Source organism: Erpetoichthys calabaricus, chromosome 2 (genome assembly GCF_900747795.2).
Source record: "Erpetoichthys calabaricus chromosome 2, fErpCal1.3, whole genome shotgun sequence".
Lineage (NCBI taxonomy): Eukaryota > Metazoa > Chordata > Cladistia > Polypteriformes > Polypteridae > Erpetoichthys > Erpetoichthys calabaricus.
The window spans coordinates 273,001,065-273,015,021 of NC_041395.2; the positions used below are offsets into that span (position 1 = coordinate 273,001,065).

Here is a 13,957-nt window from a genome sequence, read left to right on the forward strand (position 1 = left end):
AAATAACACAGGCAATTATTGAGTACATTGCATTGAGTGACCAGCCACTCTCAGAGGTAGAAAATGTGGGATTCCTGCGTCTCCTCCATGTTCTGGAGCCCAGATATGATGTCCCAAGCCGCCGCTACATGACTGACACGGAGCTGCCTAAACTACACGACTCCGTGAAAAAACACATCCACAGCCTACTGCAAGCCTCCTCTGCGTTTAGTCTCACCACAGATATTTGGACAAGCAGTGTTAGCCCCGTGTCGCTAATTAGCCTAACCTCCCAGTGGATAGACGAGAGTTTCTCGCCGCAACGAGCCATATTACATGCGAAACAATTCCGCGGCTCGCACACCAGCCAGGCTATAGTGCATGTGTTTGAGGACCATGTTGTCCAAAGCGGCAGAGTTTACAACAAACTGAAAAAAATACTTGAGTTGCATTGCCACTGTTTAAATTTTTTTTTATAATTATTTATTCTGTAATATGTTGCATACAACATGCTTTTCATTTTAAATAAATGTTCTTAATTCCAAACTAGTCCCATGTTTTTTTTGTTAAATTATATGACTAAAGCTGTTACCTGTAAATTTAAATCATGTTTTTATTAAGTACTCGGTATCGGCGAGTACTGAAATGCAAGTACTCGTACTCGTTTTCCAAAAAAGTGGTATCGGTGCATCCCTAACAACCAGCATCTGTTTTTAATTGGAGTCCTAGCCTAATTTAGTGAGCTGTTATTTCCCAGTGCAGTGGAACCTTGGTTCACGAACGTTTCTGAACACGTACAAATCGGGTTACGACCAAAAAGTTCACCAAACTTTTGCATCTGTTCACGACCACACACTCGGTATGCGAACAAACCAGTTTCCCTTTCGGTTTGTGCGCACCGATAATTTCTGCACGTTTTCCGTCTCTCCCTGTATTGTACATTGTTCTCAGTGCATCACGCAGAGGGACTCCCCCTCAAAACTGTAACCTCCTCTCAACCCAGCTTCCTCCTGTGGTATAGCGGGTCCACAGCTCCCATCAAAAAGGCCAGTTTTAATAAATAACTAAATAAATAAAGTAGGTGCAGGCTCGTGTGCAGCTGAGAGAGAGAGCGCGAGCGCACAGACTCATGAGCTGTTGAGAGAGAGAGAGAGCCTGTGCTTGCAGCTGAGCAGGGAGCCTGGGTGTTTGTCTCAGTGTTATTCAATGTTTTTACATTAGTTTACTATTACACTGTGCATTCTATGGTATAATTAAGTATTTTGTGCTTAAAAATCTTTAAAGAAAATATATTTACATACAGGTCGTACGGTCTGGAACGGATTAATTGTGTTTACATACAATCCTATGGGGGAAATTACTTCGGGTCACGACTAAATCGGGTTACGACCAGAGTTTTGGAACGAATTATGGTCGTGAACCGAGGTTCCACTGTATCTGTGTTTTATGGTCAATGCAGAAATTATAAAACTTAAGTTTGGTAAATTTTTATTAATAAGTACTAAGAAGTTATATGGGGATTTTTATTTTTTAACAATATTTTCATCCTGATTTTCCAGGTGTTGGGTCATTTTTTTTCCATATGTACCATTGGTGGATAAGATACTGAAATAGTTGCAGTCTTTCATCCTTCAGTGTTGTTTGCCATTATCTATATAAATAAAATTCTTTTCGTGTTTGAAACGGAAATGACGTGTGACCACGGGTAACGGGAATTACGTATGACCACAGAACATATTATAATATAGGAACTTATTATTTGTGTGAGAGTTACTTTACTTACATTGAAAAGAAGAAAAAAGACTGTTTAAATAAGGAGCTGGGAAGGTGAATGTAAAGAAGAAGCCAGCGGTAAAGAAAGTGAGACTCTGTAATAAGGACAGTTGGGTGCACGGAGAAGGAGTGCCGGCTAACCTAGGAGGACCTTCGGAGCACACAGCTTTACTTTGCTTTTATGGTGCGGGTGTTGGCCATGGACGGACACTAACGCCGAGACACCCGGGTGAGATGTACTTCTTCCTTCAACAAAGGAATCGTCGCCAGGCCAGTGAGATCGCTTCTTTTACATTTAAATTCAGTATACGAGTCAGCAGAATGTATTTGACTTGATCACTGGATTCATTGCAGATTTCCCAGGCCGTGTGAATTTAGACTTTAAAACAAAGTTAATATAAAAGAGACTGAGGAACGTGTGGGGATTGTGTGTGTGTCCAATTTATATTTGTATATAGATGTAATATAGGTTTAAGTACTATGAATATATTTGTGCTGTTTGTAAATAGGGTAATTTTCCGTTTCTTTTCCTAGCTTGCTTTCTTTCTTTGCTGTTTCGCCATTTTCTGGGGAGTATATTATAGAGTGTTTAAGGTGGTGGCATATTAATTAGGGTTTGTGTAGTTATTATAGATTTGACAAGGATTTAAAGGGTGTTTATTGTTTTGTTTGATTTATAATAAATTCTTTTTTGATTGTTTAAAGAATTGTTGGGGTGATTATTTCCTTTGTATAAATTCATAAAAGACAACTCCAGATGAGGATATCAAATTGGGGCTAAGGTTCGGTAGTGTTTCGTTCTTAATAGAATTTATTTTCCTAAGAGTAGGAGATTTTTGTGTGTGCTGGGCTCCTCATTCAACTTAAGAGGAACGTGCTACACCTTGATAGTAAAAGAGATGAAGAAAACAGCTTTGTGTCTTTCTACTTTTTAACTGCGCCGAGCTGCAAACAATGTGAAGACAAGACCGCCTTCAGCGGCGAGGGGTCGTAAGAACAAAGTGTACGCTGGGAGGCGCGGAATGTCTGGCTTTTCCTCCGGGTCAACAGCGTTGCAGTTTCGGGCAGCATCCTCTCTTCTCATACTGTTTGTCACACTTCAAGTACCCCGTCGGCTCCTGGGACAGTGAAAATCGAATAAGTGTAATCGGCACTATCGAAGCGGGACTCTCTTGGTAAATTGCGGTGCACGGTTACTTACTGTCCCTTAAGATGAATTCGGGTCACTAAAACCCCAAAAACATTCAAGGTTGCTTTTGTGATGAATTCTATTAAGAAAATGGAGGGTTTACATCTAAAAAGATGTACTGACCTCTTAATGTTAAGTATTAGACTTGGGAATTGTTTGGACCTTCTGCCCGTTAAGCACGGAAAGGCAGTGTCCACGTTTCTCAGAATAATTTTTCGCTTAAATCACAGGCACATAGTGCAAGGTTGTCAAGCAGGTAGTTTGCCCGAAACCACTGCAGTAGTACTTAATGTTTAATGTTAATGTTTGAGAGTTTAATAATTTATACGCTTCTTATATCTTCTTCATATTCTTTTATCAAAATGTTTTACTACTTAATAATTAATATTTATGTAATTTCTATTTATTGTAAATGCTCTTTATTTGTTCAAAAATAACATTGGTAATTAACAAACTTATTTTATAAATACTACATTTTAGTTTTTTTCCCTTGCACTCAGTGAGCGAAGCCATTGGGTAATCAGCTAGTTAGGATATAATGAACGAAGCACACTACACTGAAAAATGGTAGAATAATAGGAAATACAACAAAAGAAAGTCAAGCATTTAATGCTATAGCAAAACAGAAATATTTCTAAATGTCTTATAATTATAAAAATGATACTACTGTGCTTTTCTGAATGCGGAATGAGAGAAGAGAAAAAATGACCAGCTAATTAAATGAGATCAATTATTGTCTAGGTAAAAGAAAAGCTTGCAGCCACAGTGGGCCCCCAAGGCTAAGTTTGGGAACCACTGCGTTATAGTATAGTTTGCATATGGACTTTTCCTATACAGTGATCCCTCCTCGATCGCGGGGGTTGCGTTCCAGAACCCCCCGCAAAAGGTGAAAATCCGCGAAGTAGAATCCATATGTTTATATAATTATGTTGTCATGCTTGGGTCACAGATTTGCACAGAAACACAGGAGGTTGTAGAGAGACAGGAACTTTATTCAAACACTGCAAACAAACATTTGTTTCTTTTTCAAAAGTTTAAGCGTGCTCCATGACAAGACAGAGATGACAGTTCCGTCTCACAATTAAAAGAATGTAAACATATCTTCCTCTTCAAAGGACTGCGCGTCAGGAGCAGAGAATGTAAGAGAGAGAGAAAAGCAAATAATCAGAAATCAATAGGTGCTTTTTGGGCTTTTAAGTATGCGAAGCACCGTGCGGGAAGCATGTCGCTTGACAAAGCAGCTGCAAGGAAGGAAGCAATGTGAAGGTAGTCTTTCAGCATTTTTTAGACAAACGTCCGCATCCTCTAGGGGTGTCAGGAGCAGAGAATGTCAGAGCAAGAGAGAGAGAGTAAAGCAAACAATCAAAAATCAATAGGTGCTGTTTGAGCTTTTAAGTATGTGAAGCACTGTGCGGGAAGCATATCACGCAACAAAGCAAACACAAGTAAGCCCAGCAAGGAAGGGAGCAATGTGAAGGTAGTCTTTCAGTGTTTTTTGAGGAGCGGCCGTATCCTCTAGGGGTGAAAACAGCCCCCTTGCTCACAATATATTTTGAGGAGTTTTATTTAATACGTAATATGTGCTCTGATTGGGTAGCTTCTCAGCCATCTGCTAATAGTGTCCCTTGTATGAAATCAGCTGGGCAAACCAACTGAGGAAGCATGTACCAGAAATTAAGACCCATTGTCCACTGAAACCCATGAACCAGCGAAAAAATTGCGATATATATTTAAATATACTTACATATAAAATCCGCGATAGAGTGAAGCCGCAAAATTCGAAGAGCGATATAGCGAGGGATTACTGTATAAGTTCCAGTGTATTGCATTTCAAACCAAAATGCAGAATTGAGACTTTCATCAGTATCCATACTTGGATACCTCTTTGTTAGTAGTGTGAAGATTTTTTGTAGTATTTCTAGACTTTATCAGTTAATGTCATGGTGTGCTGCTAGGCGATCTTCTGCAGTGCCAGGAGTGGAACTTCTTTATTAATATCTCAGGCAACAAGTGGAATTCAGTCATTCATAATATACATCTTTCATCATTCTGTGCAAAGTCATCATGCTGTCATATATTTAAAAATAGCACATTGTAGATATTTTTGTTTGATTAAAATGATCCAAAATGTAACGGGCTGGACCCTAACTGTGAAGATGCCAGAATAATTGTAAGCACTAATTGTTTTATTTGAATATTTGGAGTAACATCAGATGGCATGAATCTATCCAAACTCAATGTCATCTCCTATACTACAGTGGTAGTGTCCTGGCTGATATTAGCTTAACAGCTGGAATCACAATTCACCTTTCATATTTCAATGGGAAAATGGCATGTTTTATTATTATTCTAAAACTAGAAGAATTCACATTTTCTTTGCATGGAACGTTTATCAATATGATTCTAAAATAAGTCTGCCAGGTTACTGGTTATGTGTGTTTTAATTAATGTGAAGAACTATAATATAACAAGATTTCTTTGTGTTGTGTAAGGATAGGTTTTTCATGTGTTTGTGATTTCAAATGTGACAAATGTCACATTTATTGTATTTATGGTTGGACTTTTTTCATTTAGCAGTATGTGCGTATTTGATATAAAAATAAAAATCAGACCACCAAGAATGTTATTGACATTTGCATTCCTGAACAAAACTTAATTCAACATCTTCCTTCTGGTAAATGCTTAAAATCTTCAAACCCCACCAGCCTTAAATATTTTTTTTTTTCCCCCAAACCTAAATCATATAGGGGGACAGGCTTAAAGTAATACATACCAAAACAAACTCCTGTAGCTGACATTAACTAGTGAATCAAATTAATTCTGTTGCTGATTACTATGCTTTAAGGTACAATATTTAAACAGGTTTAGTCTTCAATAAAAGGTGGCTGTATTGCTAAAATGTGTAGATCTTTGTATTACTTGAACAACATTTTTCTGTTGCTATTATTATTATTATTATTATTTTGCAGGCACAAATGGAAAAGCTTCTTCTCCTCCTCCTGTGTTGATTGATACTAGACAAATGAGTGAAAAGTTAGAAACTATCTTGTTCCAATTGCGTCAGGTTACACGTGAGAGGGATGATTTGAGAAAAAAGTTAGCACTTTCATCTCCTGGCACTACTTTTGACGACTGCAGGTATGTTGAACTATTCATCCACCTTCTGAAGTCTTTCAATTGAGCACATGGCTGTTAGTATATAATTATTAAAAATCTATTTTTTTAAATTAAAATTATATAAAATAAATATACATATGGACTTTTGATATATTTTGGTTTGTTAATATATATAAAATAATATATATTTTTTTCAGACTGTATTAGGAACAGCCTATGTACCATTGTAAATGTAATTGTAATTTGAAATACGTTCCTGCTGAGAGTGTTATTACTGAGTGGATCCATGATATGCGTGGTTCACCTGGTTTAGTCACTGTCTGACAGATTATTCTAGGGTTTGCCATCCTATAAGTCTCTGCATATCATCTTGACTAGAGAAGTAACATGTGCCCTTGGGAAAGACTCCAGAGATGCTGGGAGCCTTTGATTCTAAGGATAGAAAGATTCTGTCATAATATTAGCTCAGCTGAGACTTGTATTATAGCACATCCAAGACAGGGTCTGGCATGTCTTTTTGACTTTAGGTCATAACTAACCACTGGGCACATCACTCAAACCCCCACTACTGTGAGGTTTATTTTTTCTAGAAATGCCACTAACTGGAGTTTTTGGTTTCCTCTCTTCCTTTGTCAACTGTCCATTGCTTAGTGATAATGATCATGGACATATATTGTGAGGTTACATTTGTGTTAGTCATGTATATTGCTTTTTTATTATTTAGATTATTGTTAGGTATATTGTAAAGTTCCTTTTATATTAATCAATTTGGCGTCACTTTGTTTTCTTGTGTGTTGAAACAAATTTTTATTTTTATATGCATGAATTATGTAATTAGTAATTTGTAACGTTTTGTGAACTTGTTACAGTGGTCTAAGCCTGCACTTAGTGAGGAATGTGAAATAAAAACAAACTGAATTCCATTTATTTGATTATGCAGTTTGAAGACTATTCATTGGAAGCACATCAGATAAAGAGAGTATAAGGATAATTTCCATTTAAAGTGTGAAAGACTATAGTGGATAATGGGCTAATGAAAACCAATTTTGAGTCTATCAAGTTAATTCATAAGAGGTTTTGGACAAATTTTTTTTTATTTATCTACACTATTTTAGCAATTCTGAAATAGTGTCTGTATGTCTGTTTCAGTGAGGCACCAAAAAACTGCACAGATTTTTAATAAATTTGTAGTAAGGACAGTCTAACTTAAGATATGGGATACTAAAATTTTCTCTCCATTATCCTGAAATAAAATGGCAGCAAGGGATTTGCATACATAAGGCAAAATACTCTGACAAGTGTTTCATTATTAGTTTGGAGTTCATAGTATTACCGAAAAAATTGTTGTGATGCAGTAAAAAATAAACAAATAGCTGTTAGTTTCAGAAATGTAATATTTCTTTATTGATAGTATTATGATCTCTTCTATGCAGTCTTGCAAATATGAGGCTACTGTAATCTCAGGTTATGTTCCCTTAGTATAAAGTTATACAACCATACGTTAAACATCTTTCTGATGTGCCCCTGGTGCTTTCACGTCCTTCTGATCACAAATTATGGATGTATTTCATACACTCCTTCTAAGGAGCTTTCTTTATCTAGGCTAATGCTCTAATAAAGAGTCTTGTAATCTTTAGTACCTTAGATTCTGCATGTGCTAAGTGTGTTAGAAATGCAGGAGACACTAGAGAATTGGTGTGCCTGTCTGCCCCGCCCCTTCAGTAACATTGTTACTGCAAAGTATTCATGTGTTACGACTGAAGTTAGGTTTAAAGGCTGTTCAGATTGATTATTATGTAAAGTCTGCATTATTTTGTATTGCATACATCATTTTTTTGCATACACTAGTAGCAGTTATGTTCGAAAATGTTGGCAAAAGAAGATATTTATAGTGTATTTTTAGATTTGGATTGTGTACCAAGATATTTATATATAATATGATGTATATATATCATAAAGACACACATACGCACATGTAGAGTATATACATTACCAGTCAAAATTTTAGAACACCTCAATTTTTCTTCAAATTTAATCTGTTGAAATACAATGAATAACCTAAAATTGAGTAAAGGTAAGCAGTAAATTGCCAGAGGTTTAAATTTAAAATTTAGGTTAGCAAAAATTGAAAAAAGGAAATTTCAGAATATTACAAAAATGCCTTCTTCAGGGAACAACTAATAGGTTATAACCTACAGATATTCTTCAGCAGTTAAAGTAAATTAAGACTTGCAAGTTGAAGCAAGCAATTTGCACAGATGTTCTAACCTTTGTTGATTACTTAAAATTACTCTTGTCTTAAAGCAGATTTAGAACAGTCTGTTTTACTATAACCTCTGAAATACTACTTGGATGATATTACACAGTAGAAAGTTGTAAATTCCAGTGATAATGACAAGAATACAGTAATTAACAAATGAAATCAGACAGTGCATGATTACCCATAGAAGTGTAGGCCTTTCACTTAGAGAAATTGCAAAAAAAAAAAAAAATATATATCAAAATGTCAGTGAGTACAGTGTCCTACACAATCCAAAGCCAATTGGCAATTGGAAGGAACTCTGACAGTAAGAGATCTGGCAGACCCAAAGTCACAACTCAATCAGAAGACAATTTTCTGAGGGACACCAGCTTATGTGATAAGCACCTCACAGCACAACAACTTCAAGCACAGCTTAAAAGTGGTCGAAAAAAGCAAGTTTCAGTTTCTACTGTGAAAAGGAGACTTTGTGCTTTAGGTTTCTCACGGCAAGAGGCAGTAACAAAGCTATTCCTTAAAGGACAAAATAGGGCCTTGAAATACTGGCTACTACTTCTAGAGGAAAGTCTGGACCGATGGATCAAACTTTGATCTTTTCTTCATCACACAGGGAGTTTGTATGCCATTGAGTTGGGAAAGGATGGTTCCTCAGTGTGTGACACCAAATGTCAAACTTGGAGGGAGGACATGTGATGGTCTGGGGTTCTTTTTTTGAAGGCAGAGCTGGTGACTTGCACAGAGTGACTGGCATTCTGAATCAAAAGGGTTACCACAGTGGCTATTATTTCAGCAAAAGGTAGTCACTTGGATTATTCAAAAATTGAATAAAAGTTTGTACACATAAAGATTCATTGAGTTATTTTTTTTATTTGCCATTGTTTATTTGTTTTGTGCATTGATTTAATGAAACATTAAGACATTAAACTGCATACATTTCCATGAAAACTGAAAAAATTGAGGTGTTCCAATACTTTTGACTGACAGTGTATATTAGACAACCAGTTACAGTGAAGTCCTAGAATTTTGTCATTGCAGTCACTAGGAAGTGTGTCTTCTTTCAAGTGCCCTCTGCTTGATTAAATTTAATATTGCATACTAAATACATAAGTTTTCTAATCTCTTAAAAAATCATTTAAAAAAATATTAATTTTAAATTAGTTTTTTGCAAATTATTATGCAACACCATACTCATCAAAATATATGAAATATATTGTGGCTGGAATATTTCTGGCCCAGTCACATTTTGTAGAATTTTATCCACTAAAAAAATGACATAAGGGCAAATATGCTAATTAAACTGCTTACCATTAGTTTACTCAATAGTGCTGCCTCTTGGGGAGAGGAAACTGTTAACATGAGGTTTCCCTGTATTCTGCATGTTTGCATCTTAATATCTGTAATCCATACCATTCTTTCCTAATTTTGCAGAAAATGGTCAAATATAAGAAAATGTCTTAGTTTGCAGTACAGTAATCCCTCGCTACTTCGCGGTTCACTTTTCGCGGATTCACGACTTCGCGGGTTTTTAAATACAAGTGATTGCCCGCCTATCGCGGAAGTTATGTTCCAGACCCATCAGCAACAGGAGAAAATCCGCGATATAGAAAGACCATATAAATAAACATTTTTATAGTTTAAGCCTTAAAATACCCATCCCACATGCTTTAAACACATGTAAACTTATAAAACACACTTTGTTAACACATATGATATGTGGATGTCGGGCTAAGGATATTAGTATCATCTCACTATTATAAAACATTTTAACTTCACGCAGGACAAGACAGTGAGACAGGAAAATTGGTGATGTACAGGCTTTTAAATTATTGACAGGCAGAGCGACAAGCAGCACAAAGCCAGCACAAAGTCCACTTCTCCTTAGCTTTCATTCAGCTCCCCACCCTCTTGACAATGCGAACTGCGCCTCCGGGGAGGGGGGCTTTGAGCGAACGTGTGTTCAGCCCTCACAAAACCACACACACACACACACACTCCTCCTCCTTCCGAACGGCGCAGAGCGGCAAGCAGGCATTTTGGCAGAAGCAGCACAAAGTCCATTGCAAGCAGGCATTTTGGCAGAAGCAGCACAAAGTCCATTTCTGCTCAGCGTGAGTTCAGCTGCCCCCCTTCACAAAGCGAGTGCAGACACATTGACGTCTGATCGCTGCGTGCAGTGTGCAGTGTTGGTCCTGTGGTGTTTAAGAATGTAGAAAGTGTTTAAGAGCATAGGAAGTGTTTATAAGAGTGTGGGAAAGGTTAACAAGAGAGTGAGAAAGGTTTATAAGAGTGTGGGAAGGGTTTATAAAGCCTTAAAATATGTTTAAATAACAAAATAAATATAGGTCGCTACTTCGCGGATTTTCACCTATCGCGGGGGGCTCTGGAACGTAACCCCCGCGATAGGTGAGGGATTACTGTACATAGTACATGGTACATATTTTTTCTAGATAGTAGTTTCCTGTCACATTTTTATAAAAATTGACATATTTGCAAAATCTAATTATGCAAATACTAATGAAATTATTCATGTAAATTTATTTTCATTGTCTTCACGAGAATCAAGCTTGATATTTTCTAGCCTGGTCCAATATAAATATATAAATTAGAATATGTATTTCTACACTCTCTAAATTTCTTTTTGTGTATCATGAGTAGTGTATATCTAAATCCTTTTCAGATAGATAGATAGACAGATGGTACTTCATTTATATGGATTAGGGACTATGCCTGTTTTCTGTCTTGCATGCAGTGCCTCCAGGATGGGCTTCAGCCACCCACAGTTCAGGATTAAGTGGGTTAGAGAAAGTTAAGTAAAGCTGGTATCACTTTGCATTATTTCTAGTCGGAGGGGATGTTGGACAAGACGACTGCAGTTGCTGATTTTGTTGCCTAAGGATATCAAATAATATATCCCTGTTATGACTTTCCAGCGCATGTTCTAAGTATTTTGAACTCTGCCAATATGATTGCTGGCTGACTACACTGGTGCTGTACAAAGGCTCTATAGCTACAGTGAGTCTGCCTATAATCTTTTTTTTTTTTTAAATAAATATTCCTTTTCCTGAAGTACTGGAGACATCAAACAGACTAGCCTTTCTTCTGTTTGTGGGATACAACATCCCCACGTTCCATATGTCTTGTAGCCGTATATGCATTGTGCTTATTATATATATCTATCATATCTATATATATCTATCATATCTATAGATATCTATCATATATCTATATATAGCTATCATATATCTATATATATATCTATATATATATATATATATATATATATATATATATATATATATATATATATATATATATATATATCATATATCTATCATATATATATATATATATATATATATATATATATATATATATATATATATACAGTACTGTACAAAAGTTTTAGGCAGGTGTGAAAAAATGCTGTAAACAAAGAATGCTTTCAGAAATATAAATAATGATTGTTTATTGTTATCAATTTACAAAATGCAAAGTGAGCGAACAAAAGAAAAATCTAAATCAAATCAATATTTGGTGTTACAGTGGAACCTCTAGATAAGAGTTTAATTCGTTCCAGCACTGAGCTTGTATAGCGAATTTCTCGTATCTAGAACAAACTTCCCCATTGAAAATAATGGAAATCCAGTTAATCCGTTCCGCAACCCAAATATATTAACATAAAAATCAATTTTCCTAACAAATAACACTGATAAATTATATATACTGTAGTCTACCTTTAATAAATAACACTGGTAAATAATATAACTGATTATTAAAAGAATCAAAACAGATGTCCAAAGTGCAGCAGAGCATTCAATAAATCTTTAAATAAATAATCCTTAAAACAGTTGTGAAATGGAGGTTTAAAATACACAAGAATAACAATCCTTTAACACGAGGTTAAAACGTCAAAAGGATGCAGTCTTTAAAAAACAGATGACAATCCCCGGTGCTTCTTCTCTGTTAGCGTCTCACCTGCGGGCTCTGCAACAGGCGAGACACTCTTAATGCAGCTGACCTTCTCTACACCGTCCTGCTTCAGCTGTTTGGCTCGCCTGTTCAGCTCACTGTTCAGCTACACGCGAGCCTGCACTCGCTTGCTCTCCCGCACCGACTTCCTACTCCTGCCTGCCTGCCTGCCGCAACCTCCGTTCTCTCTCCTCTCTTTTCTTTTACTTCTTCTCCCCCTTAACCGGCTCGCGCTTCTCTATATATGCGGGGAGGACATGGCAGCTGCAGCCCATCAGCCACAGGAACAATCATGGATGTGGGCAGTTTCCCACCTGTGCACTTAAGTGAGAAACGCAGACACCGCAGATCGCGGCTCGCAACTGCTACCACGCCCCCTCGCGAAGCCGCGAGCTATACCCACAGCCTGGCTCGTGGCTCGTTACGCGAGCCAATGCTCGCATTTAGATCTGAATTTTTCGCTCATACTTTCCTCGTATTTTGAATTTCTCGTATACAGAGGTGATCGTATCTCGAGGTTCCACTGTACTACCTTTTGCCTTTAAACCAGCATCAATTCTTATAGGTACATTTGCACAAAGTCAGGGATTTTGTAGGATTATAGCCAGGCGTATGATCAACCAATTATACCAAACAGGTGCTAATGATCATCAATGTCACAGGTAGGTTGAAACACAGTCATTAACTGAAACAGAAACAGCTGTGTAGGAGGCTTAAAAATGGGTGAGGAACAGCCAAACTCTGCTACCAAGGTGAGGTTGTGGAAGACAGTTTCATGTCATGGCAAGATTGAGCACAGCAACAAGACACAAGGTAGTCATACTGCATCAGCAAGGTCTCTCCCAGACAAAGATTTCGAAGCAGACTGGGGTTTCAAGATGTGCTGTTCAAGCTCTTTTGAAGAAGCACAAAGAGACAGGCAACGCTGAGGATCGTAGACGCAGTGGTCGGCCAAGGAAACTTAGTGCAGCAGATGAAAGACACATCAAGCTTATTACCCTTCGAAATCAGAACATGTCCAGCAGTGCCATCAGCTCAGAACTGGCAGAAACCAGTGGGACCCAGGTACATCCATCTACTGTCTAGAAAAGTCTGGCCAGAAGTGGTCTTCATGGAAGAGTTGCAGCCAAAAAGCCATACCTCCGACATGGAAACAAGGCTAAGCGACTCAAGTATGCATGAAAACATCGGAACTGGGGTGCAGAAAAATTGCAGCAGGTGCTCTGGACTGATGAGTCAAAATTTGAAATATTTGGCTGTAGCAGAAGGCAGTTTGTTGGTCGAAGGGCTGGAGAGCGGTACAATAATGAGTGTCTGCAGGCAACAGTGAAACATGGTGGAGGTTCCTTGAATGTTTGGGGCTGCATTTCTGCAAATGGAGCTGGAGATTTGGTCAGGATTAATAGTGTTCTCAATGCTGAGAAATGCAGGCAGATACTTATCCATCAGGGAGGCGTATGATTGGCCCCAGATTTATTCTGCAGCAGGACAACGACCCCAAACATACAGCCAAAGTCATTAAGAACTATCTTCAGCGTAAAGAAGAACAAGAAGTCCTGGAAGTGATGGTATGGCCCCCACAAAGCCCTGATCTCAACATCATCAAGTGTGTCTGGGATTACATGAAGAGACAGAAGGATGTGAGGAAGCCTACATCCACAGAAGATCTG

At 37.5% G+C, this 13,957-nt stretch overlaps 1 protein-coding gene across 3 annotated transcripts in view; it reads left to right on the top strand.

The window, feature by feature from the left end:
- Window positions 1–13,957, top strand: part of dlg5a (discs, large homolog 5a (Drosophila)) — a 240,053-nt gene that overhangs the window by 100,039 nt on the left and 126,057 nt on the right. For all 3 annotated transcript variants that reach the window (XM_051923726.1, XM_051923727.1, XM_028795545.2), the window contains exon 3: window positions 5,911–6,079. In XM_051923726.1, coding sequence (XP_051779686.1) covers window positions 5,911–6,079 — 169 coding nt within the window. The remainder of the gene's footprint in view (window positions 1–5,910; window positions 6,080–13,957) is intronic.